This window comes from Mytilus californianus, unplaced genomic scaffold (assembly GCF_021869535.1).
Source record: "Mytilus californianus isolate M0D057914Y unplaced genomic scaffold, xbMytCali1.0.p SCAF_1, whole genome shotgun sequence".
NCBI classification, from domain to species: domain Eukaryota; kingdom Metazoa; phylum Mollusca; class Bivalvia; order Mytilida; family Mytilidae; genus Mytilus; species Mytilus californianus.
This window is the reverse complement of record NW_026262581.1, coordinates 53,758,172-53,786,168: the sequence shown is the minus strand read 5'-3', so window position 1 is coordinate 53,786,168 and position 27,997 is coordinate 53,758,172. Positions and strand designations below refer to the sequence as shown.

Genomic DNA, 27,997 nt, shown 5'->3' with positions numbered 1-27,997 from the left:
GACGAAAGATATTCATGGGACGGATGGACGGACGGATGGACAGAGGTAAAACAGTATACCCCCACTTTTTTAAAGCGGGGATATAATTACAAAATCAATAGACCATGACTGAGAGGGCAGGGCCAAATTATCTCTATGGAAATGAGATGTCACAATGCTAAAAGAACTTCATACCAAATATCATTGACCAACCACTAGTGGTTCCCCTTAAATTGACCTAATCACAAACTTTAACATGTAAACGAGGAAAACATTTCAAAGTCAATAGAGCATGGCTGAGGTGGCAGATCTTTGTCAAGGACAGATAAAAAATGCATTTGAATGAAAGTTGCACCACATCCTTGAATAGAGGGTTTTAGATTATACCTATATAAATAGATGATCAGTCTTATTCCATTATATTTTGTGTCAACAAATGGGCATTTCCAAACATCTGAAGCTCTCACCTTCTGAATATACCTGCATCAAACACACACATCTTTATTTGGGTAATACATGTCTTTAATAAGCTAAGATAGAGATATTTTCTACTGAAGAAAATTTGAAGTGGGAGTATCTCCTTTTAATCAATGTAAAGCATTTGTTTCACTCTCCATGACATATTCCATGGTGCAATGTTAAACAGCCATCAATCTTTTAAATAAAAACACATCTTTATTTCCCAAATTAATTTTTGCAGAGACATCTGAATCAAAAGATCTTTTGTGAAAAGAAACACAAAAAATTAACAGCGATTTAAAATTATTGGATCTATTTTGGAGATGGTCCAGTTACTATTAACCTGTCCATGTCATTGCAAAGAGTAGGTACCAAGACTTCTTTAAAATGTCCAGGAACATGAATTCTAATTATATGAGGATAAAGTCCTCAATAATAGTAAGAATTCAATAAATATTAAAAATAATAAATATAGTTAATATACAAGTGATTCCAAAAAATATTTTTTCAAACATTTGCACTTGTGCATTACCCTGATGACATAGGCTGCCAAGTTGATACAGCATACGAATACCTACAAATTTGTATATATAAGTATCATAAATATTATGGAATGCATCCTATTTCACAGGTAATACCTGCCTCGTATTGACCACTACCAGTCTGCCACCAAAATGTTGGGACCATTAACATTTCCTTCTTCACAACTATACCACCTTACTATCTCTTCGAACACAATGCAATGCAAAGTGTTAACAAAAAGACATAAAACTGTTATTTTTGAATATTACTCATTTTCTATTTTCTTAATTGAATATATAATAAGGTCAAATAATTTACTGCAGAATTCAAACGATATATTAAACACATAATAAAAATATAACTGAAATGTCAACCTTATTATCACTTCTCAAAAAGAAATATCATTTCCAATGTCAACATTAATATGCTCCAAATGTATCAGCTCAAGGGAGGTAATCCATTGTGATCAAATAGTATTTTGCAATATCTTAATTTTTCTTCACATGTACAACAGCTTTTTTCACTTCTACTCTCATTTTCAAAAGAAAATTTCTGCTAGAAAATCTATTTAATTCACTAATCAGTGATCCAGCAAGACTTTAGGAGCTTCAAGTGAATGCTAATTTTCAAATTCCTTTCTGATACATGTATATAGAAATAAGGTGGGCAAATGTCCTGTGACTGGTGACTGGCTGAATCACTGATCTTTGTATCAAAAAACTTTTTTTTCAATAATTATATTTTTGCATTTAATGTTCAGATGGTATGACAGTTAATCACATTTTAATAATTCCTTGCTTCAAAAATATTTTAGAAACACTGATAATTTTAGCTATTTGCCTTAGAAATGAAGCCATCAGTGTGTTTGTTAATCCTATGAGAGCATTCTTAAAAGGTTCAACTTGCAGAGTTCAAATTCAAGCTTTCAACTTAAATATTTTCATTTTTTTTATGGAAAGCATTCATGTTGAATGTCAACTAAAATATGCATAACAATATTCTTCGTTTCTGAAAAAGTCTGATTTCAAACAATTTGTTTTACATTAGAAATTACTATTTTAACAAGCATTCTGCGAGTATTGCATGGCAATACATAGTCCCCTACCAGGTAAAAATTCATTATACTGGAACAAAAAGCTAACTTGTTCTATAACTTGTCATGGTGTAAACAAAAAGAAAATATCAAGTCAATATCTTCAAGCATGACTAAAAACAATGTGGAAAACTGATTAAATGAGTGAATTTTTCAAGTCCAAGGACCATAACTCTGCACACAATTATCAGACCGAAACAAAATTTCAAACTTGATCTGTATAACTTGTCATGATAAAACTATAAACCAATTATCAATCAATATCTTCAAGCATGATGAAAAAAAGTGTGGAAAACACTTTAACTTTAGATATGATGTAATACAGTGTATATCTATTTTCAAATTATAATCAATAGTTCCAAATATTTTTTCTTTTATTTGTCACAAAATAATATAGATTTGTAACTTATCTATAAAATGTCAACAATTTTTATCTACACAATGTAATGTAATATATACATTAATAAAAATAGATTATTATCTAATTAAAGGATTTCACTTCATAATTTTTTTTTATATATATATATATATAGCATTCAGAAAATTAGTTTATACAAAATAACAAACACACCTGCCCAAAAATTCTTCAAATAATTTACCAAAGAATGTCTTTTAAAAAATTAGTTATCTCCCTTTGTACAGAAATATGGTTTAACATAGTACTCTAACATTAGATATGGTCCAGAGTTATGATCCATAACTCTGAACTAAATCATCAGACCGGAACAAAATTCGAACTTGATCTATAACTTGTCATGGCAAAACTATATACCAAATATCAAATCAATATCTTCAAGAACGAAGAAAAAAAGTGTGGAAAGCTGATTTACCGGACTGACGGATAGACAGACGGACGGACAGAGTGCAAACCTAAAGTCCCCTTCGACTTCGTCGGTAGGGGACTAATAATCTTTATGTCACTTCATGAGAGCATAATTGTTTCCCTGACATGCTGAGCTATGGACATTGTAATTATTCAGCAGGCTTATACATAGCTCTGCCTTACAACAAATTCTAATATAATTTACACGATTTAAAAGTCACTCAAAGATACATGAAATGACTTATTCAATAAAGATATATACACTGTGGAAAGATTATTATTATCAAGGATCCGGAAATTTTTCCAGACAATTTCGGTCATTTTGAGATGTTTGAAAAGTTGGTGCCCCTTTTCAAATTGTTGATATCCAGTGTTCTCCCCAGGATTTTTTTAAGACGCAAAATTCAAGGGCGCGTAACTCTTTTTTTAGAGTGAACGTTTGTGATCTGAAGCAATAAGTCATAAATTATGACATGCAATATGAATTATAATGCTTTGTGTTATGTGTTTAATAATGCAGAGTATTAATGAATTACAAGGATATATATATGAAATAAATTGATTTTAAACACAAAAGTTATTTATATTCAGTCAATTAAAGAAGTCAAAATATAAATATTCATCTCTACTCTCTGCTCCTTCTAGGGATATTGTTTCAAGATAGTGTTATTTTGTTGGACAGTCTGTTCCTTAACTTTGTCTTTATCCTCTTCAGGGTTAAAAATTAAACCCCCACTCACAATAACTTTTGCTTATACCCCCTTTAACATTTCTAAGCCATGAAAACTCAGTCATGCAGCCACTTGTCATTGAAACCAGAAACATGGTGCTTGCTTTTATCAATTGCTAAAACTTGAGCTTGGTTGGGATTAGGAGAAGCAATGAAATCTGCTTATACTGACAGTGTAGACAGAGGTGTATTCCCCTTTTCATTAGAAGTCATTGGTGTGAAAAAAACGTCTACTTCCATCATCTACCTTTTGCTTATAATTCACCCCTTTGTTATTTGCAGAGAACATGTTCATTCAGAATTAATAAAATCGAATATGGTTAAGATATTTGGTATACAACTTTTTAAAACTATTTTTTTTATAAATGAACAGCTGACCAGTTTCCGTAGTTTCACATTACGCTTCCGTGCGTATTATTGTTTAATCCTATCTTTGGCAGATAGATATAAACGAAACTTTACAAATTCGTTAAAGTTAAAACCATTGAAATTATTTACCAGTGACATTATACAGAAGCTGCGGCGATTCTGTACCCGTGTTGATTGTCACATATTTCCTGACGCACGGATTCACGATCGATGTTCAGATGATCATTTTATTTCTAAAAATATGACAGTTTCAGACGAATTTACCTTGCAAGCAACATTTTTTCACTTTCTATTAAAGTAAAACACTCCTCGTTATCTTTAATCAAACTTTATTTTAATTTTTTCAACTTCTAATACTTTCATTCATAGTTTTCATCGTAAATATCTTTAGCAATGTGTATTCAAATTTATCATGTGTATTCAACACGTTCATTGGTCATGTTTAAATAGATTCTTCTTCTCGACCAATGAAAAAATTCGTTATATAAATGGTCAAGTGATCACACACACGAAGCGTAAATACAATGTATTTGCGATCTATTTCTTCAATTTCTGCACTGAAGTTTTTAAAATTTTTAATTTTCTTCAAAAAATATCTATCTTCTTGATGATCATTTACGCTATTACCTGATAATATAGTACGATAAGGCTGAGATAAGCGTGGCTCAGGTAAAACTTATTATCAGTTATTGCGTAACACTGACCGACCCATCAGCGGTGATCAGTAACTTGACAATTTTAACCAACATTTATAATGAAAATGTGAAAATTAACACGCTGCGGGATCTAGTATTAAGGGACAGCGGCCAATTAAGACGCTGCGGGATCTACAAAAATATTAAGAAGGCGCTGCGGCACCGCAGCGTCATATCGGCCTGGGGAGAACACTGATATCAACTTGACTATATTCATAGCATCAACGAACATGACGAACTTGTATTGCTGTTTCATCGCATTTACTAAGTACATGTCTTACCATTACCATGAAGGACAGTTTAGGGAAGGCAACAGTCTAAAATTGAAATGATTTTAATGACTCAAAATGGTTAATTTCTCAGACATAGCTTACTTTTCTTTCGATTTGACAAAAGTTAAAATCGGAAGTTTCCGATATTTTAAAGTACGAATAATTCCGGATTCATTTCGGGGATTTGTTTTGTTTATCAAATTGACAGGAAATCACCCGCTTTTTATGGCTTTTTTATTTTATTACCTTTAAAAGTGATTGAATATAACAGATAATAGTTGCACTCGTTTAATTTAGCATGAAATCAATTTGCATTTTAAGATTAAATATTAAATTTGCTGAAGACAATTTCACGCATGCGTATTACATAGTAAATAAAGCACATGTGTTACTCATGAAAAAATACTTTTTTCTACGTAAATTTAGATTTAATTTTTAAATCAGAATTGATGACTGTCTTTGATGAAAAGTAAATAAATAATGATTACACTTGTCAGGGAACTAATGTTTTAAAGATATTATTCTGAGCTTGTGATCACTGTCAGGTGTGAATTAAAACCAGAGGTAAAAAGTGATTAGCGATCATTAGCCAATGTTTCCCGGAGGCATTGATATAGATATTAGGAAGGCCCTCAGGATTATCAAACTACTGTAGTGGCAGTTTTATTACAGGAAAGGGGTTATAAACAAAAGCAAGCGATCACAAGTGCAAAATGGCAATTAAAAATCCGATTTCAAACATTGAGTCAATGAAATGACCTAAATTACTTCTGTAAAAAAATAAAATTTGTCCTAAATACCAATTACTCGTTTAGGACAAATAGTTTCATCTTAGGACATGACTGGCAAATATGACCGTTTCCGGACCCTTGATTATTATCATTGATCTTGCCGTATTTTCTATTTTTCTTAATAATTGTGTGTTGTTTTAGTGAAAAGACAAGCTAAAAGACTTAGACAAGCTGTACTGACAGTCATTCGAGATTATAAAAGGTATATGTAACAGGCCTCTGACAAGGATGTCTCAGAATGACACTCTAACTTTCATTGATCACCTATTGTAAATGTAAAATTGGACAGCTTACCAGTATATGTCTGCATGAAATGAAGGGTGTTGTTTCAAATGTCATAAAATTTCATAATGCCTTGAAGCATATAATTCATATAACCATGAATGAGTCTATTTAAAATCCAGGGGTTTCAATATTTTTTATGTTGACAGGTACTTTATGTATTCTATGAATACCTTAATATATGAAAATACCTTAATTCAGGAAGTACTTATCTTTTGTTTAGATGGGTAAAAGTATCAGGTAACTTCTTTTAGAATAAGGCCAGAAAATCATAATGGCTTTCTAACCATTCACAACAAGAAACATACCGAGATCTTTGCCAAATCCTGACTGCTTAAATCCACCAAATGGTGCTGCAACATCTGTCTTGTTGTAAGTGTTAACAAATACTGTTCCAGCGTCTATTTGGTCTGCTACATACATAGCTTTATTTATATCCTTTGTAAATACACCAGATGCTAGTCCATATTCTGTGTTGTTGGCACGTTTAATAACACCATCTACGTCACTGAAAAATAATTAATAATCTTAATTATAGTTTTATCATTGATTTTTTTACCAAAAGAATTTTTTAAGAAATTGCTGCATGTATTTGTTATTTCACAGTGTGAACACTTTAAAAAAAAAAAAAAAATCTTTTCGTCATGTTAAAACGCATGAAATGATTCAACAATAGTTCTAAAATTGTGTTAATTGTATAAGAAAGAATCTCATCAAACTCAAGCTTCAAAACAACATGTGGAAAATATCAACTTTGTATGAACAAAGTTCTGTATCACTTTTAATGACAAAAATGAAAATCTTCAAAATTTAATGTTTTCAGTCATTACTTTTAAAATAATCTAAAAAATAATTTTGAGATCAACCATAGCAATCTTTTAAGCAGGTAATCATTGGAACTAAATGTAAAAAGGGGAGGCACAAATTACAACACAATATATCTGTTGCTATGTCAATTTTTTTTCAGTGTGTACTTTTTGCATGAATTTTGTAGTGTTCTTGTTTGTTAGTTGAACCATGAAATTATTGTCAGAACTTGTCAATGTAGAAAGAAAGTTGTCAAAAGGTTTTTTAGTCATCCTGTTGTTACCTGTTCAATAATTTGATTGGCTTATAACCACACCTATGTACACTGTTATGTGCATACAAAAGTTCTCCATAAATCTTAATGGTAGAGGGGTGTCACTCTTTATAAGTCCGTTTGTATCGAATCGTCTAATCAGTACTAACCCATCTTGGAATTTAGAGATAATCATAACTGGTCCAAATGATTCTTCATCAGCAATAAACATGTGGTCCTCTACATCTGTAAACACTGTTGGTTCCATAAACAGTCCTAGAAATAATAAAATAAAAGAATTAAAAGATGAAAGCAATGAGGTTATTGAATATAGTAAAGGAACAGAAGACTCATGAAACATTGCAGCTGAACAATTAATGCTGCCTTTATATAGATTCCTGTAACATTTAGACAAAAATACAAAGTAAGAATTATTACTCTCTCACAGCGGTCGAAAGTCTTGTTTTGTCTATCTACTAGGGATGTCAACGAGTACTCTAGTATTCGAGTATCGCTCAGTAGTACAGAGTATCGACTACCAAAACGATACTCGACTAATCGGTTAGAATATTGCTGTTTTCTTTATATAAAATTGATCTTCTTGAGATCCTCTTTCGGAAAATTAAATAGGCATCACTGATTAATCATACTAGTAAATAAAATACATTTTGTTTCGAATGCTTGTGCTAAATTGTCATTTAAAATGCCTCCGAAAATACGTGGGCTATACGTATGCTTTAAATTAAACATGTCTTAGTCATTCCCTAACATCGGTACCGACAGAGCAAACATTTTCGTCTGCAAGACTGTAATTTACAAAGTTGCAAAACCGACTGTCCCCAATAATAGTTGACAAGAAAATGTCTCAAAATAAAATAAATTTGTTGCATCCTCTGATGACCCTCAGTGAATAGTTAAACTTCTAATCATTGTGCCTTTGTAAACAGTAAATGTGTTTTCTTAATGATTACAAAATACTATTGTTTGATAAGGTTTTTCCTTGTTATAAATTTTAAATAGGTGTTCATTAAATTATGTTGATTAGATTATTGTTTTTACTTAATTAGTACTTGTAGGTAACGACCTATTAATTACGGTGTGTAATTCCTTCTCCCAGATACTTATGTAGATGTTTTTGGTCCGTTGAACAACAAACCATAGAATATAAAAGTACGTATTTTTGTGTTTCCGTGTGGTAGATATATTTCCGAGCGAGTACTTGAGTATCTCTCGATAAAACCAACAAATACTCGATTAGTAATTGTTCATCGAGTTGACATCACTAACTATCTACATATAATTTTCACTCATCTAATAAAAAAAATTTCATAACACCTCAATATTGTGCTATGTATAATTTATAAATATGGCACAGGGAGCCATTAGAATCTGATCTGGAGAAGAATCAAAATGAGATTTAAAACATCAATCTTCCTTACTGTGTTAACAACAACTTTTAAAACACTATGTGCTAATTCAAAAGTTGTTTTAATGGTATTAAAATGAAATATAACAATTCTGCTATGTTTGAAACGCTTTTCCAGATTAACCTTCATAGCAAATATCAGAGCAATAAGTTTGGAAGATTTTATGGTAAGCAATGTATTCAAAAGGTCATAAAAGGAATAGACAAAATTGTCTAAGGTCTTTTTTATCTGCAGGAACCCTTGTTTTTTTTTTTTTTATAATGCTTATAGGTAGTATGACAATGTCACCCTAAAGTAACAAGGAATTTCTCAAATAAAAGATATCTTACCGGTAAATAAATTATTCTATGGAATCCTTTTAAAGTTTTCCTACCTTTCATATCACATTGTTTTCCTCCATACACCAGTGTGGCACCTTCTTTCACACCAGTATCACAGTATTCTAATAGTTTCTCTAAATGGGCTCTATGATTCTGTGGTCCATGGTCTACTGATCGGTCCAATGGATTACCAATCTTCATTTTCTTTATTTCTGCAACCTAAAGTAAATAAAAAATAGATTTTATTTTTTAAAATTTTCTCTGGTTTTTTATATGTTTGAATTTGACTTCATAATTTTTAAATTTTATTTTGAATTATTCCCTTATGGTGGAGTCATAGCATTAGAAAATATTGCCCAGTAACACCCAGTTTCTTTTCATAATTTTATTAAACACATCTTGACTAAATCCCTGTCTTCATATCTTTATTCTCATAAAGCCAATGCATAACATCAGTACTGTAACAGAGATAACAACAACAATAACTATTTACAACACAGCAAAAGAGGTTAAAGAAGAGAGCTCCTTTTCCTGCCATTTTTTTCTGTCTGCCTAAATATTTCTTCTTTAGCACATGCCTTTCAATACATAACAACTATAAAGGAACATTGTAAAAACTCACCAACAAAATGTCATAAGGCAAAACATAATGTTAACAATTTCATTGTTATATCCCGCAATGCTGGTAAGTCGTGCACTTAAGGCCATTTTTTATTTTATTTTTCTGTAGACTTAGCTTTGATTTTTTATTACTGTGTATTGTCAAGCTTGGTTACTCATAATTGTTTCTCATTCACTGAATGTATGATGTTGTTCCATACTGCAGCAGCTGACCCGGTTTGTTTACATTCAAATTCTAATGGCTTCAAAACCACGTGACACATTGAATCGTTATATCCAATCAAATTGCTCTACTGTCAATTAGGTGATTTTTTAGTTTAAGGCAATTATATTATTTGTTTGTATGATACTGCTTTAAAATAGTTTGCAATAAATTGGGGGTTTATTCAATAGGAAACCTCATTATTAGCCATGAAATTTGATATCAATGGAATTTTATATGAATATTTACTTATGGTCAGAATATCGATCTCTTTATATTGAACCAATTTTTTTTTTAAAGAAAAATATATGTATATTGTTTTTTATTAACCTATTCTATATTCCTGAACAAAAATATGGCATGATTATCGTTTGTTTCCCAAAGTTTTTCTTTCATTTTGGATGGTTTTTTTTTCGCGGGAAAATCAATTAAGACGTAAGGTACTTGCCATTTTGAAATTCTTAAAAATACGATTTGCTTGGCCTGTTTGGTCTGCCATTAAGATTGATGATGCTTAATGGAATGTAAACAAAGCAATGGAGGCTGGAAGAGGGGATTTCTGAAGTTCTGGAATGTTTTTAGGCATTCGGAAGTCAGGTTTGAAAAGGCCATTAGAAAATTGGCATTTTTGTACAATTCTTTAGAATAACAATGAAAACATATCTTTAGAAATGTTTGTTTATTTAGAAGAGTAGAAAAAATGTATTCTGCACTAATTTTGTACGCTGGTATTAGCGTAGTGACGTCAATGCGGCGTTTTCCCGTGTGATAAGTACAATAACAAAATCCGAACGAACCAACATTATAACCAATTTTAGACTACGGTAGGATAAATATCAATGTTTTATAAAATAAAACTTACACATCTCTCTACATATTCATCATGTATAGACTCCTCTACAAAAAGCCTTCCAGCAGCAATGCAGTTCTCTCCCTTGTTGAAGAAGACTGAACTCAGTCCCTGTAAAAAAAAATCTCTAATTATAGCTATTCTTTGTAAAATTTATATTTCTTTATTTATTCTATGGACTATATCTATATATATACAAAAGCTTCTGCATTTCTGCATAAAAACTGGAAAAAACAATATGTAATTTTTTATATTTGGGTTAAAGTTGATTACCAAAGTTAATCAGACATAAAATCAATTTATTAAGATAAAAGTACTTGTGACATGGTTGATATTTTGTACTTACCATTCTAACAGCCTTGTCCATATCACAGTCACTAAAGATAATCAGAGGAGATTTACCACCAAGTTCTAAGGACACTTTCTTTAAATTCACCTTGGAACAGCTGAAATGAAATATTTATTAACCTTCTTTAATACCTTTTCTAAATTCTTCCATATATACAAAGATTTGGTTTGGAAGTTTGGTTCTACCTGTAGAAAACTTATTTCAAATGGGATAGCACATCTTAATTTTTAAGGAGGTGTTGTTTACCAAACCTGGAAATTAAGATACGATCGCGGTAAACTTGTCAATCCTTTAAATAAACTTATTCTAAAAGGTTACCAATTCAACACAGTAATTAGATCTTTAAGTATTTATTGGTATAAATATTGATTTTGTTATCAGTAAATTAAAACCAAAATTAAAACCAAACTAAAATTATAGTTATATATATATACATATAAAATTGAGAATGGAAATGGGGAATGTGTCAAAGAAACAACAACCCGACCATAGAACAGACAACAGCAGAAGGCCACCAACAGGTCTTCAATGCAGCGAGAAATTCCCGCACCCAGAGGCGTCCTTCAGCTGGCCCCTAAACAAATATATATACTAGTTCAGTGATAATGAACGCCATACTAAACTCCAAATTGTACACAAGAAACTAAAATTAAAAATAATACAAGACTAACAAAGGCTAGAGGCTCCTGACTTGGGACAGGCGCAAAAATGTGGCGGGGTTAAACATGTTTATGAGATCTCAACCCTCCCCCTATACCTCTAGCCAATGTAGAAAAGTAAACGCATAACAATACGCACATTAAAATTCAGTTCAAGAGAAGTCCGAGTCTGATGTCAGAAGATGTAACCAAAGGAAATAAACAAAATGACAATAATACATAAATAACAACAGACTACTAGCAGTTAACTGACATGCCAGCTCCAGACTTCAATTAAACTGATTGAAAGATTATGTCTTCATCATATGAATATCAGGCACAATCCTTCCCGTTAGGGGTTTAGTATCATACCATCATAACATATATGAGAAGAACATAACCCGTGTCATGCCAACAACTGGTTTTTATATAAATGTGTTTAGTGCCGATGCAAAGACCCTATAAGTGAATCAATATTAACGCCAAAATATGCAATCTTTAATGACCTGACAACAGTATCGTAACTATATCCCTTCTTAATAAGTCTATTTAAAGGTTTTGTTAGCTTCAGAGGTGAATACTGACATTTTTGTGCTTTATAAAGAATATTTCCATAAAAAATTGGATGTTAAATACCTGAACGTATAAGAAGTCTGCATGTTGAGCTATATTTACGAATGATGTCCTTATACCGTTGATAAAATTTAGTAAATGTTTTGACTAGTTTGTGATATCGAAAACCCTGGTGTAATAATTTTTCAGTAATACATAAATTTCTCTCATTAAAATCTAAAACATTGTTACATACACGAGCGAATCGTACAAGTTGAGATATATAAACACCGTAAGATGGTGACAAGGGAACGTCACCATCTAAAAATGGATAATTAACGATAGGAAATGAAAAATCATCTCTTTTATCATATATTTTAGTATTAAGCTTTCCATTAATGATATAGATATCAAGATCGAGGAAAGGGCAGTCATTGTTAGTATTAGCTTTATTTAAAGTAAATTTAACAGGATAAATTTCTTTAGTATACATACTGAAGTCGTCATTATTGAGAGCCAAAATATCATCCAAATATCTAAAAGTATTATTAAATTTGTGTATCAGATGTTGTTTCGATGGGTCTTTGCTGATTTTTGTCATAAATTGTAACTCATAGCAATACAAAAAAAGGTCCGCAATAAGTGGTGCACAGTTAGTCCCCATTGGAATTCCGATAACTGATGATATACGGAATCTCCAAAGCGAACAAAAATGTTATCTAGTAAAAAAACAAGGGCATATATAGTATCAAAGCATGTCCAATTGACATAGTTTTTTTTGTTTATTGCTACTAAAAAATGACCTAAAAGAGTTTGAACATATATATTCACATTCTGACTTTTTAAATGCCCATTTAATTAGGTGTGTGAATTTTTTCTTAATGAGAATGTGAGGCAATGTGGTATATAGGGTAGAAAAATCAAAACTTTGAACAGATTCAAAATCACCAATATATGCATGTAATTTATCAAGTACTTCCAACGAGTTCTTGACACTCAAAAGGTAATTAATTCCACTATTTTCGAAGGCCTTATTTGAACAATTTATTATCAGGTTTTTGATTGTACCAAGTGTACTGGTAAGAAGAATAGACAATTTAGTAGTGGAACAATGGCTTGAAGACGAAATGAATCTATATTTGTAAGGTGTTTTGTGTAGCTTTGGAAGCCAATACATAGTTAGGACTTTCATTGTATTTGGTTCTGCTTGTAAAGCGGTAGCTAAAAGTTTATGTTTGTTACAGATGTCGTTTTCTGAAAATGGAGTCAGTTGGAATGTTGGTGAATTGGTGATTTCTTTTTTCAGAACCTCAATGTAAAATTTACGTCAAACAATAATAATATAATATGCACATTCACGGTTCTATAATCTGTAGATACATGTATTTTGCCATTGTACAAGGTCATGTTTTTCTCTGACTGTGAACGACATCTTTACACTAAATCCATTGGATGTTGGATGTGTACTGATTGATACTTTAGTCTGCGATACATATTTGTTTTTATTAGTTGTTGTTGACTTTGAACTAGCTGTCAGTAACTGTGAGTACTCTCAGATCTGTACTTTGGGTCTTTTTTGTTGTGAGGGATGTCTAAATCCCCTGCCATGTCCGGTCTGTGTTTTTGTTAGTTATTTTTCTGCTTTGTATTGATCTGATGAATCAAGCCCTTTTCAACTGATTTTTATAGTTTGTACATATGTTGTCCTGATACACCACTGTCTCAGGTTAGGGGAATGGTTTGGCACCTGAAAGCATGTCTAACCCCGCTACATTCTGTATGTGCCTGTCCAAAGTCAGGTGCCTGTAATTCAGTGGTTGTCATTTGTTGCTGTATATCATATTTGTTTTTGTTCATTGTTTTGTACATAAATCAGGTCATTAGTTTTCTCGCTTGAATTGTTTTACATTTATCATTTCTGGCCTTTTATAGCTGACTATGTGGTATGGGTTTTGCTCATTGTTGAAAGCCGTACGGTGACCTATAATTGTTAACTTCTATGTCATTTGGTATCTTGTGGAGAGTTGTCTCATTGGCAATCATACCACATCTTCTTATTTTCATATTTATCCTAAAAATACTATTTTTTCATTAAATATTTTATCATGTTTATAGCATCGCACAGCTCAAGTAAAAAATTTCTAATTATAAATGTTATACTACTGAATATTCATGACAAAATGTATCCATTGCAACTGTTCCTTCAATATTGAGAAGATCATAAAAAGTATTTAAAATATAGTTTTATCCAAATCTGACCTTTCGTTTAAACTTTAATAATAATTTTTTATCAAGTAAACCAATAGATGCAGATCCAGTAAATCCTAGTTTTCTGACAGAGCTGACCTATATATGAACTCTGACCTACCTTTCCATGATTGTTTTACCAATAGGTGTAGATCCAGTAAATCCTAGTTTTCTAACATGTGGATGTTCTGACAAGGCTTGACCTATAGATGACCCTGGACCAGGAAGGATATTAATAACACCTGGTGGGAAACCAGCCTTGACAACAAGTTCTGCAAATTTCAAAGCTGTCAATGGGGTAACCTGTAAACAAATCATGTTGATAATGTACACTGAAAAATTTAGATTTAACACAGTATTGTTAATCGAACAAGTTTAATTAATCATCATACTATACATAATTTTAGAAAAAAGAAAATTTCCAATAGAATGAAAGAGAACTTTTTATGCAAGTGTGTTACCATTTCTCTCTTTTTGCAAAGAATATAATGCCAGAACAATAATGACATTTATGAACAAAAATGTGAAATAAAAAACATACACATTACATAAAATAATCTATATATCCTTTATCTATGTAAAGCAGAAATTCATATGCTTTAAATGACCTAAAAAATATAAGCGAAGAAGACCTACCTGAGCTGGTTTGAGCACAACAGTATTACCAGCTGCCAAACATGCTGCCATTTTCCATGCCAACATCATCAATGGGTAATTCCATGGTGTAATAATAGCACATACTCTACAATGAGCAAAATCATATCAATTCTACTAAAAAGCCCTATTGCCCTCTCTGTTTTAAAACCTATTCTTACCCACTAAATACTCATAGCAACCAACTCATAATGTATTTACATTCCATTTAAATTCTTACTGTGACATAGCTTTAATTGGCAGTTTCAAATCTTCACGTTTTGTAGAAAAGCATCCTTTTGTGAGTTTACATGGCTTGTTTTTGGTGAGTTTTCATGGTGTGAAACTTTACATTAAACAAATCACTGTAAAATAAGCTTTTTGTTACTGATTAAAATGGCAGACTTTATAAAGCCATGAAATTTTAAAAATAAAAAATCCCCCCTTCCAAAAAATTGTTTCTCAATATTTCTTTCAGTTCGACAAGAAAAATCAACCCACAATAATGCTTAAAATATGCATCATTGATACTTACCCAAGAGGTTCTTTCTTTGTATATGTTAAATTTTTACTTGGTCTGGCATGGTTAATTGGAATGGTACTTCCCTGTAACAGAATATAGAAGAAAGGATGCACAACCAATAAATAAATTACAAACTTTGTTCAACAAAGAGTACAAAATAATAAGTCTACTGGATCTGCAAAGATAAGCTATACAGAAAATAAAATAACTTAGTGAGCAAGCTGAAATATTCCACAACTCAACATAAATGAAAAGGCAGAAATTTCCTGCAAAAAAACAGTTTGCTATTTCTCAGTTTTCCTAAGACATGATTCAAAGTTTCCTGTCATACTGATAATCAAAATCATCAAAGCTTTGATAACTGTTAACTTCTTTAAAGAATAAATAACTCAGCACCGTGAAGTATAAACAAGCACTGACCTGGATTTTATCACACCATCCAGCAAAGTATCGGAATGTAGTTATAGACATGCCAACATGTGTCTTTAGAGCCAGAGTATAAACAGCACCAGAATCTATACTTTCAATGGTTGCCAATTCTTCTTGATGCTGCTCCATCAAATCAGCTAATCTTAAAATAGAAAATTCCAATGTAATCATATCTTGAATCATTTGTAATATTATCATAATATTATTCACAGCATGTATCACCTGTCAAGAGTTCAAAAATAGATTTCGGTGGGGTTTGTGTTACCAAATTTTGTTTTCTGTGCAGTTGAACTGTTGTTTGTCTGTTTGTCTTTTTTCTTTTTGCCATGGTTTTATCTGTCTAATGATTTATCTATGGTTTTTGATTGCCCCTTGGTAGCTTCTCACTTTTATACCTGAATACTGATACTAGTAAATAATTTTATAACAAATGCATATAATGTAATTTTATTATTTAATTGTGCATTCATAATTTATATGGTTGATGGCTCTGATTCTGACCGATGCTAATATACTAAATATAGATGTACACTGTGATGTTTATTGTTATCAATCATGTCAATCAATTGTAACTGGCTGTATGCCCTTTATGGGCCCTGTAATTTGGGAAATAAAAATATTCTATTCTATACCTAAAGTTAAAAAATGGAAATATATGCGAAACATGATTCCCCTCTCCTTATTGCTACTCTTTATCATCCTTATATCCCCAATCTACCTACTTGTACATAAGTGTTCCACGATCTCTTGCATTCATCTTTCCCCATTCTCCTTCCTCAAAAGCTACCTAAAAGTAGTAAAACATAAACACATTAATTTTATAACTCATCATTCCAAAGGACAAACACAATTCGGTAAATGTTTCCTAGATGATATCATTCTTTACTATAACTTTAAAAAGTATAAGAAAATGTATGCATCAGTAAAGCTGACAGATATTGGAGCAAGATATTATTACAAACAAAAACAATGATAATTCTAATTGTTTGAATTTGATCTAAATTAAGCATTATATTGCAGTTTTAATTGAAAAAAACTTTTTATTCAGAAAATGGAATACAACAATCAGTAAAAAGAATGCATAAGCAGGCTTAAAATAATGTTGAATCTTAAACTTATTCTTTGGATGGGAGATAACTCTATTTACCTTTGCTGCCTCGACAGCCCTGTTAACATCATCAGGGGTTCCTTTAGCTATACTACATATCACCTGTATGAATAAAGGATAGATTATATGAATGGATAACATAATCTTGATCTACATCTTTTTTCATAAATTATTGATGCAAACTGGCAGAAGTACAATAAAACAGCTCTTTTAAGAATTCTATTAATTATTGATAACAAAAATTTAATGAACAATACCACAACAAACTGTAAAAAATATATGTAAACAAAATAAATTATAAATTCAACAAAAATTTTCCAATAAAAACTTACAGATTCATCGCTAGGATTTATTGTATTGAATGTGGCCCCGGAACTGGCATCTACAAATTCATTGTCTATAAACAGTTGTCGTGGGAATGATATATCCATGTCATTCACATGCATCTTTACCTACAATAAAAACATGGAATTTTTATATCATGTGAATCAATCTGATAGAAATAAACAGCTGTGTACACAGTTTGCATACAAAGATCTGACATTGCTTTGTTTTACTTCTGTTCAGTAGACTTTTCAAGAATCTTCAAGTTTTGTTGTAATGATAAACACCTTCAAAAATTTGCAGGCAGAAATTTCAATTGTTGAAAACATAACAAAGAACAAAGATTTGTCAGATACTTGTAAACATGGAGTGAAGAAAGGATCTGTATTTTAATCAGTTGTCAAGTTGAACCATAATAGGTTGTTATACATGATTTCTTTACTACTGGTTAGGGATAAACAAATTTAGCAATGGAAAGTTCTGTTATTAGCAGTAATGCCTAAGCTTAAAACTATTACATTTAAGATATCACCTATAGACAAAGGGAAATAATATTTTCTTTGGAAGACCCAAGAACTACCATGAAATTAATTAACAGTAGTGTTCTTGTTTTGCTTCATACTTGAAATACTAAGTGAACAAATAGTTTCACCTTTATATCTACATGTATATCAAAATTAACAACTTACAGCTTCAAAGACTAGTGGTTCTTTATCATCTATTCCTCTATTTCTTTTGACAAGGCAGTTAGACAGATCTTCAAATGTGGTATTCATGTAAACATCCTCATTCTCTAAAGCAACGCCATTACACTTCTGTTTTATTTCTTCGATCAATCTTTGTAAATGAATCAGAGTTCAATTCAAAACAGTATTTCATACAATTTTTCTCGAAATAAGTAAATTTTAATTCTGCTACACCCCCTCCCCCACAAAATATGTCATTTAAAATAATATTTCAGGTATTATTTAAAATCACCTAAATACTTTGCTAATTTTCAACTTGTTATTGGAGATAAATGATAGTTTAGCAATCATTTACACAAAATTCTTCAAAAATACTTCACTAGTTTTTTTTTGCAACAAAACAATTGTAGTCAGGCAAAGATTTGTTACTTTGACGGCTGTTTTTTATTATAATAATTTAATGGAAGCACTCTGTAAACTATATTTGCCAAAAAAAATTAAATCAATCTCAAAAATTAAAATTTTCTGGGGAAAATATCCCTAGTTTAAATTCTCTTATATCCAATGGTTATTTGAATTTACAAATCGGGAAAACGTCTTAAGCAATTTAAATTTTATTTAAAACTGGAGTTACTTAAAATAAATATTTTAAAATGTATTTCTCAGAAATACCAACCTAACAACATCCATTGATCCTGCTCCTGATTTAAAGAAATCGGTGGTTTCATCTACATCAGTATTCAAAATTCCTTTCCATATATCCTACAAACAGAAATAACATGCAAATCCTTTGATAACTGTGCAATGAAATCATGTTTCTTTATCAACCAATATTCCTGACATAAATTTAAGCTTGAGCTCTTAATCATCAAACTTAACTCAGTACTCGAATTAGGAAATTTGTGCTCAAAACACAAATCCAGTATTTTAAGTGGTTGATTTCTGAGTCTGAGAACGATAAGCATGCTTGAAATTTTTATGACTGCAAGGCCTAGGGCCCAGTATTTTTGAAGACTGTGCATTTCGAACTTGATTGTTTCAAAAGCTTGAATCCCAAAAATATCTAAAACAAGTAATATTTTTATTTAAATGCTCCATCCCAACAGCCCATATGTAGTATGTTCTGAGCTAGCTGTAATGTTATATTTACTGTCAGAAATATACCTAACACTGAACTGTAACGAAGATCTCCCTTAATGCAGTTGTCTCCATTGTTAAAAAATATCATTCAGATTTGTATTCATTTTTTTGGAGATCTGTATAAAAAAGAAGTTTCTACATTCCAGAACAAGTATTCTATGACTTTTTATGACATAAAATAAACAGGATATTAATTCATACCTTCATTGCTTTAATCATTCCTTCTTCTTCTGATGTGATTTCTATTTTAGACTGAGATGTGTCTTCTTTGCCAAATTTAGAAGCCTGGATCATTTTTCCATTGTCATACTGTATCTGGCTGACATTAACCTTTAAAAATGTCAAATTATCAATAACAAATGTAAATAAAAATCATTAAAGAGTAATAAATTTTAGTAATCTTTATTTTTTGCATTCAAAATTTTTTATCTGTTGTTTCCGACTCACACATATGAAAACAATAGACCCTCCCTCACAAAGTGCTGAAACGGAAAAAAATAAATTGGTACATGTAGTTACACTGAATCTAAACTTGGTTCTTAGGAAATGCAGACAGTTGTTCTTTAGCATACTTGCATATCATCAGGAAAAGACCTATAGATATCAACTATCACTATACAACATATAGTGAGTTTCATGCTCAATGTAACATAAAAAGTAACAACTATATGATGTCAGATGATAATGATGGATTTATCTTTTATGTCCAGTTGCAAATATTACATTCATATGTTTAGAACATGTTAATGTGATATGAATATGAACCCTGCTATGTAATAAACCAACAGAGATTGATAACACCAAACTCTCAATAGATGAAAAACATGAAGAGACTTTAACAGCCAGATTCATAATTTAGGGCAGCCACAGAAAAATGTAGTTATCTTAACATGCCATATTGTATTTAAGGTAAGTCATTTGAATACCACGGCGCATGTAACTTGCGCAACTACGATCCGCAAGTTGGTCTAAGATGTTGAAATATTATTTGTGGATTCATTTAAGGAAATATGTTTTTTTATTAAAGAAACGATTTATTTTTTTTAAGGATGATCAAAAATTTTATCATTAATATATAAAGACCTATTTCCAACGCTTTTTATGTTTACGACTTTCTACCGGAAACCCGCAGCGTCGATAAAAACGCAGTTCTGTAAAATGTATTTTTGAAACGTACAAAGCGTCAAAGGGCAAATTTTCAACCAAAAAACCTATAAGTAAATCTGAGTCATTCCGAAAAAGACCGCATCAGAAAAATAAGACTGAATCAAAATTAGAAAAGAACATGATTTTTGTTTGACTTTAAAAATGTATCAAATACCAGAGGTGATGAAAACATTATTTATGACACAACTGATATCCTTCCAGACAATCTCATACCTCTCAACTATTGTAGATTATTCCTCTTTGAAATTAATCTTATTATCCAAGGCCTTGAGTCATGTCTAAATTGTTTTAACCCTCTCAGTCTCAAATAACTTTCATTATGAAATACCCTAATTTTTTCGAGGTAAAATGCATATTTTCTGCACATTTTGAATACACATTCCTGACCTAGTATGCCTTTATTGATGTATTTGACTTTGTAAACACAAATGATTACTTAGTTGACATTACAAAAACATTGTTATTTTATTTTCAAAATGTACTGTTACTGCATTTGACCTCATCAAAAAGGGTGTTATAAGTGACGTTGATGTGTGAAACGTCGAAATAAACTAACTTGCAGGTACTTGAAAATACTCTAAGTGTTATACAGTCAACGGCTTGTAAAACGATTATAGTTTTATCGATTTGCATAGTGTAAAATGTTATTGATTGCATAAATTCTTTTTCCATACTATCAAAGTCTGATTTCCTGAAATATATTTGATATTTGCTGAAATATATTTAACTTAAAGAAGGTTTTATTATAGAAACAAAATACTTAAAAAAAAAAAAGATATCTACTCTTTTGTAGTAAAAAATCAGAAGTAAAGTGTCGAAGTCTTGAATAGTACCTTATTCTACAATTATATCTCTTCATTAATTGAACGTCGTATCAAAATCATTACACAAGCAACTAAACAATATGCCATGAATTAATAGATTGGCTGCACAATAATTCTTTCCTTTTTTTTTTATCATTTTTGTGATATATCATGTAATATGTTCACGTTCACATATGCCATCAATCCCATATAAGTATTATTATTTTCAGTAAAGTTTAATTATTCTTACTTCGCCATTATTTGAGATTTCATCCGTCTTGTCAGTCGACAGCGAGGAGAACATTTTCAGAACGCAGGTCGTCAGCGTAAAAAAATTAGGTCTTAGCAAACGGTACGTTTACCAAGGCGAGAAAAAAGAAAAAAACATCTACTAAAAAAATACACAAAGCTCGACATAGGATTATGCATGTGATAGGTGATACTTTAAATACTCTTTAATGATGTACACCTCTGAGGAGCCGAAAATTTCTAGAATTAAACTTTTTTTCTTAACCTGATTTTTGGGTTTCTATGACTATAAAAAAATAATTGGTGAAGAAAAAATCATATGGTGGTGCACTTCTTTTTTTGCTACGGCCCTTTGAAAGTACCCAATTTTGATGATTTTCCCATTTTTCATCAATTTTTACCTATATTTGGGCTATTTTCGTGAAAAAAAATCACAGTTTCACAATTAAACTTTTTTTTTTCATACTTTCAATAAAGATGAAGTGGATCAATCTGAATAAATTTAACTTAAAAAAAACTATCGGTAGGTGTTGATATAAGAAAGTTTTATCATATTTTGATGCTTTTTTGTGTCAAATTTACCATGCTGTCAATTTTGTAAATTTGTGATTTTTCTCTGTTTAAAGAACAAAATGCATATTATTTCAACTTCTTTGTTTTAAATGATTGAAAAAATACATATCTAAGAAATTTGAAAAGGAAAAAGTGATATGGGATGTACATGTTTTAGGTAAAATCATTTCTTGTACCCCTCACCCATTTTCTCAAAATTTTGGCTAAAAAGACTGACTTGATTGGTAATAAAATTTGAAAAATTGACTACTCAAAAACTATTCATTGTAAATTCACAATTTTTTTACAGAGTTAAGTTTGATTATAACATTTTTTAAATTCATTGATATTTTCCACTTGTATCACATGTTTTGGAATAATTCCAGAACGAGATTTCAACGAGACTGAAACGTCAGAAGAATACATCCTTAACTGTTTGGATATTTCAAAGAACCATGCCCTACAAATTGACTTTTTTTTCGGCTTTCAATTTAAATTTTCATAAATTTTTTGGGTTGAAAACTGTTAGCAAAAAGAAAGTACATAGCCAAATATCAGATGCATGTGGATAAGAATCTAGGTTTTTTTTTGTTATAGCCTCAACATGGAATTACATGATTTTGCCAACTTAATACAAGTTCTTTCGGTTATTATGAAATGGACATATGTAATTTTAATTTAGATCGACAAAGTTGGGATGTAAGAATGGAATTTATAAAATAATTATGATCATTGAATAGCAAAGAAGAAAATTTTATAGCAAATAAAAGAACTACTGGCATAAAGATCTCCATGTTTTAAATTTTGTAAGGTCTTCCCATAATTTGAACGAAAGAGATAAAATATAAATCATCTAATTAAATCATTGAAACACTGATGCGTTAGTTTTATTTTACGTGTTTGTTAAAAGTTACTAAATCATAAACTCACTTTACTATTTTACGTTTAGGGGTGTGTCTTGTTGTGAACAGGCCTATCTTAATACGGGACAGTTATGAATAAAAGGAGATGCCGGGGGTATACATCAATGAGACAGCAAGCAAACAACAAAACCCCAAACAGACATCTAGAAGACATTTTTTGGTATTAACACTATGTGTCATGCCCTAAATAAGTTTTTCCTCAGTATGGTTAAAATGAAGATCTGTCGTAACTTGCTAACTCCTTTTTTATAAACATAACGTAACCAGAGATCTATAATATTTTAAGATGATTGGGTTTTCATTTTAGCAAATATTGTTCTTTTCTTTAAGATCATACAAGAAAGGGGAGAATATTATATACATACAATTTTCACTTTGTATATTGATTAATTGTGGCTTGCTTAACACCTAATTTGAAACATAATATTTTATAAAATATTTTTATTTGAAATTTCTTTCGTTCAAATGGATCAATTAGAATAATATATTCTCAACAATGGTTACATAGTGAATGTGCTTTAATATTTAACTAATAGACATATAAAGGATGAGGAATTAGTATATGTATAAACCCCTCCCCCTGTGATAGTTATTTAGAGTTTGATATATCGTCATGATATTTTGTTATTTTACAAAAAAGTATCAGGCTGAAGGCCGTACGGTGACCTATAGTTGCTCACTTCTACACCATTTTGTCTCTGATGGAGAGTTGTTTGAATTCTACGGTTAAATTTTATACTGATGTGCCGACTTTTTGTCTAAAGAAGAACAAAAAGTAAATTATGACTTAAATATCTATATTTTGGCCTACACGTACATATTTTTAGAAGTTCTAAAAATGTCATGACATTGAATTTTTGTCGATAATTTTTTTGTTTTTGTGTGGTCTATCATTTCAAAATTTGAAATGTTAACCTTGGTATATTTTAACAACAAAACTTATTGAGAACCAGTTTGTCGAATTAAAATATATATAGATAATTCAGATGATCTGTAACAATTCCATCTTCATGCCTTATATATTATGTACTGTGTTACGATGCTAGATTAAAACTGTCGAGGAAAGATAACACTCGGCCACCGAAAGCTTTATTATTGTAGAGCCTAGGTGGTCGAGTGGTCTAGCGCGTCGGGCATAGTGCAAGGCGATTTGGTGCCACGATATCTCAGTAGCATGAGTTCGAATCCCATTGAGGGAAGAACAAAACATTTGCGAAAGCAAATTTACAGATCTAACATTGTTGGGTTGATGTTTAGACGAATTATATATATATATATATATATATATGTTAAGTCACAGTCTCTGTGGTGTTTAAGATTCTGAATTTAAGATTATTCAAAAATATAGAAACATAACATAAGAAGACTGACATGAAAAAAGGTAAGGAGATGACAACTAGAGAACCACTTGCAAATTTATATGAGACATGAAGAGACTAATACATACATAGCAAGTCCAGTTGACGGGGTCAGAAAGGTTTTTTTACACCTGGATATGATTTGAAATATCTAATTCTACCTGTATGTCAATTTTTATTAAAAGCATAAAATTTGTGATTTAAAAAAAAAAAAAAACTGAGACAGAAAATTTACAAGATCAAATTATTTTTTGCTGTGGAAAATCCAATTTTGATAACATTTTGTAACTTGTATATCAATTCGGTTGAAATTCAAGCACAAAAAAATGTTTCTCAAAATTTGTAATTTTGTATTAAAAAAATGTGTTTTACACAAATTTTGGTCCAGATATCTCAAAATAACTCATGGAGCCTTTCTTCAATAGAATTTTGCACTGTGCGTAAAGATTGTGAAATCAATTATGGCAATACTGACTTATCGGACTACATAAACGTGCTCAAATTTACATGTTTCTCTTCAGTTCTATAATTTCAAAGTGCATGTATTGATTGATTGATTTGGTTGCTATGGAGATATCCTTGGTTACTATGGCCATGATTTTTGTAACAGAAATATGTTACACAAAAGTGTTTCAAATAATAATCAGGACTGAGAGTTGACCTATTCTATTTCTATTTATCATGAGTATTTCTAACAATCTTTTTCAATGTAGATCTGGGGAGAGTTATCTCCCCTTCTTGAAAATTCGAAAAAATCAAGCAGAAGATGAAATATTTCTTTAAAATGCACGGTGACCCTATGTTTTTTTATTATTTTCTTTTAGATCTATATCTTGGCTACAATTTTAATGAAAATAATAAAAATCTATCTCATGGGAATTTTTTCTCAACTAGCAAAAGGTTACAATTGCCCATTTCCCTGTAATATCTATGTAAAAAACCTCGAAAATACGCAATATTTTGGATCAAGATACTGTCCAAACAAGGACGGTGACCCCAACTTTTTATTGTTTTTTTCACAAGAGCATTTCATCAACTGCATTTACACAAAATAAAAAAAAAATCCATCTCAAGAAATATTTAGTGTTGATCCACCTTAAAGCAGGCCAGACAATTGACCAAAAATAAAAACCAGTAAAATGTTACAAATTCAAAACCTACCATTTTGCCATCATTACCAAACAACACCAGTCCATATTTATGCACAATACCAGGCTTACTGGATCCTTTCACTTCTACACTGGTACCCCTTGGCTCAATTCTATCCCACACACGGGAACCAAACAAAGTAACATTCTGAAATAAAACAACATTTTTATTATTATGATTTTTTTCAAATTTTTTTTGATGTCAGATTATTTTGTCAATCTCTCATTATAGCATTACCATGTCCAATGTTGTTTGACAGAGAGAATAGATTTAGTACAGATTAAATGACTAGAAAAACTATTGGTAGAGCTCACAAATTCATACCACCTGCTTTCATTTCTGAAAATCCAGCACATGGTTGAGGGGTGAAAACCTACTTATTTTTACAGACACTTCCAAAGTTAGCCTTTTCTAGAAGACTTCTTGGACATCTATTTTAGCAATTTTGCAATTTTTTTTAATGTATTCTGAAAACAGAAGATAAAGTTGGACAAATTCATGATGATTTTTTTTTGTGTTATTTTTTTAAGTGAGTCATGTAAATAAATTGCTTGTAAAAATTAGTTGGGTCATTTAGTATTTTACTGCTTTCAGGAAAATTCAATAGAATGACACTATGCCAAAGCATGGGTTTGGCTCCAAAATTATTTCATTTATATATCCAAACCGGGTCATTGAGAATATACATATGTACTACAATAACTCTATTTGTTTCAAAAACATAATTAACTTAAATACATTTTTCACTTTTAGCCATAGTTGATTTTGTACATCTCATAAGTTTCAAAGTCTTCGATTATCAATTCAAAATACATACAGGGTATATCAGCTTTTGAATATCAAACACATAATTGAATTATTAAGATTTAATATAACAATAATATTCAATTATACATAAAATATGTTTCCTTAACCAAATGAAACAAACGTTATAGCCTTCACTACTTTTGAAAATTAATGAATAGCCAATGAAACAACTATTTACCAAAAGACTAAAGCACATTTTGAAATTTCGGACCACAATCTGTAATTCAAAATGATTTTCCCAGTTAATTCTATTGCTTAGGCATTCTAACCAACGGCATTTAAACCTGTCCAGTTTTTTAAAGTTTGTTTGTCACAGATATTCACTCTACACTAGCACCATTGATTTTTAATGAATCCCATGACATGAACTTTACCTGTCCATTAACTGTAGCCCATGCTCCGGGAACCTTGTCACATCCTCTTATGAAATTGTGCACATCTTGTGCTGACTGGTCAAATTTGATCTGAAAACAAATACAGTTTGTTTACAATTATTCAAGTTCCCTGACTGATGCATACTTCTAGATTGAATTAAATGCAAGTGTTTTACAATTTAAACAACATGTAACATTGATTTATTCACCAACATTATTGCAACTCATCAGTTTAATTTAAATTTGATAAAGACCTATTCAAATAATTGTTTGCAACATTTAGAACAATATATAGGCATTTTAAACTCAATATAAAAATAGCAATCATTCAGGAAAGATATGGGTTTCATTAAGACATTTGTAGGAAGGCTTAGCAATGACCATTGGGATCTAATTTAGAAATTAAAACAGAGGTTTCTATAAGATAAGTGTATGCGTCCTGGACTTTTAGTAGAAATGACAATATAAATTTCCAAACCTTTTTACAATGTGTTTTTACCAGAAAATTACATTTAAAGCGGTAATCTTGTTTTTCTCTAGATTTCGACTTGTAAGAAATGGGTAATGATGGCTTTCATTCTGCTTTACAATCATTGCATTACAGAACGAAACATATTTAGGCAATATGTTTCATTCAGTCATCTCCCTTTCTCCATAATTGTAGGCAGAATATAAACCATGCACTATTTTAACTAACTTGTGTAAAATTTTAATAAATGGGTTTCAAGACATGTATGGTAATACATATATACACACCATTTTGTAAACTGAATATCGGAGAATATATTATTAATTGTTTGAAATGGACATGGAATGTTCACCTCACAGCACTACAGGCATTATGTTGCATGCACTCACAAAAAGAGGTAGAGATTAGATAATATTTAACCAGTCATTGACTATATGAATTTGGTTGAAATTTGAGCAGTATTTACCTCAAAGATGATAAGGCTCTAAACTCATCTGAAATTTTATCAAGTGATTATCCTACAACTACATTTGTAAGAAGACATAACCCCAAAACATGGCACTAGTCATGAATATGTAAATGGTGATGTAACATAAACAATCCTCTCAATGGAATATGGATTAATTCCTTGTATAAATAAAAGAGAAGTTAAAATTGGACATAACCTGATGAGAGACCTTCTGAGACTTCCATGGGAAACCACCTTTTACAAAGAGTTGTATATTTCCTTCAAAACTTTCTATATAAGTAAGGGGTTAAAAAGGGCATTTTTCTAATCAAATATACCTCTGTAAGTGCTTTTTTGTTCAGCATGGCATCATAGGTAGCTCCCTTCTCTGTCTGTACAATACTTGGTGCTCTGTTTTCGGTAATTAGTCTCACAGCTTCTCCCTGAGAAATAGTAAAAGAAATAACTATTTCAAAAATCAAAACTTGTTTGTTAAATGCAATAAAACTCGATGATGAATATATATTTATAATTAAAAAAAAAAACAATTTCATAATGTCCGTTGACAATTCAT

At 30.8% G+C, this 27,997-nt stretch overlaps 1 protein-coding gene across 3 annotated transcripts in view; it reads right to left on the bottom strand.

Annotated features, from left to right (window-relative positions):
• The window catches only part of LOC127721441 (cytosolic 10-formyltetrahydrofolate dehydrogenase-like), a 61,398-nt gene that overhangs the window by 16,853 nt on the left and 16,548 nt on the right, over positions 1-27,997 (bottom strand). For all 3 annotated transcript variants that reach the window (XM_052228182.1, XM_052228192.1, XM_052228175.1), the window contains exons 5-22: positions 27,762-27,866; positions 26,507-26,596; positions 25,338-25,472; positions 19,326-19,454; positions 18,661-18,746; positions 17,988-18,135; positions 17,307-17,426; positions 17,014-17,076; positions 16,589-16,653; positions 15,858-16,008; positions 15,450-15,520; positions 14,918-15,023; positions 14,403-14,584; positions 10,842-10,941; positions 10,508-10,606; positions 8,876-9,041; positions 7,246-7,351; positions 6,324-6,523 (exon numbers count right to left, since the gene is read on the bottom strand). In XM_052228182.1, coding sequence (XP_052084142.1) covers positions 6,324-6,523; positions 7,246-7,351; positions 8,876-9,041; positions 10,508-10,606; positions 10,842-10,941; positions 14,403-14,584; positions 14,918-15,023; positions 15,450-15,520; positions 15,858-16,008; positions 16,589-16,653; positions 17,014-17,076; positions 17,307-17,426; positions 17,988-18,135; positions 18,661-18,746; positions 19,326-19,454; positions 25,338-25,472; positions 26,507-26,596; positions 27,762-27,866 — 2,122 coding nt within the window. The remainder of the gene's footprint in view (positions 1-6,323; positions 6,524-7,245; positions 7,352-8,875; positions 9,042-10,507; positions 10,607-10,841; positions 10,942-14,402; positions 14,585-14,917; positions 15,024-15,449; positions 15,521-15,857; positions 16,009-16,588; positions 16,654-17,013; positions 17,077-17,306; positions 17,427-17,987; positions 18,136-18,660; positions 18,747-19,325; positions 19,455-25,337; positions 25,473-26,506; positions 26,597-27,761; positions 27,867-27,997) is intronic.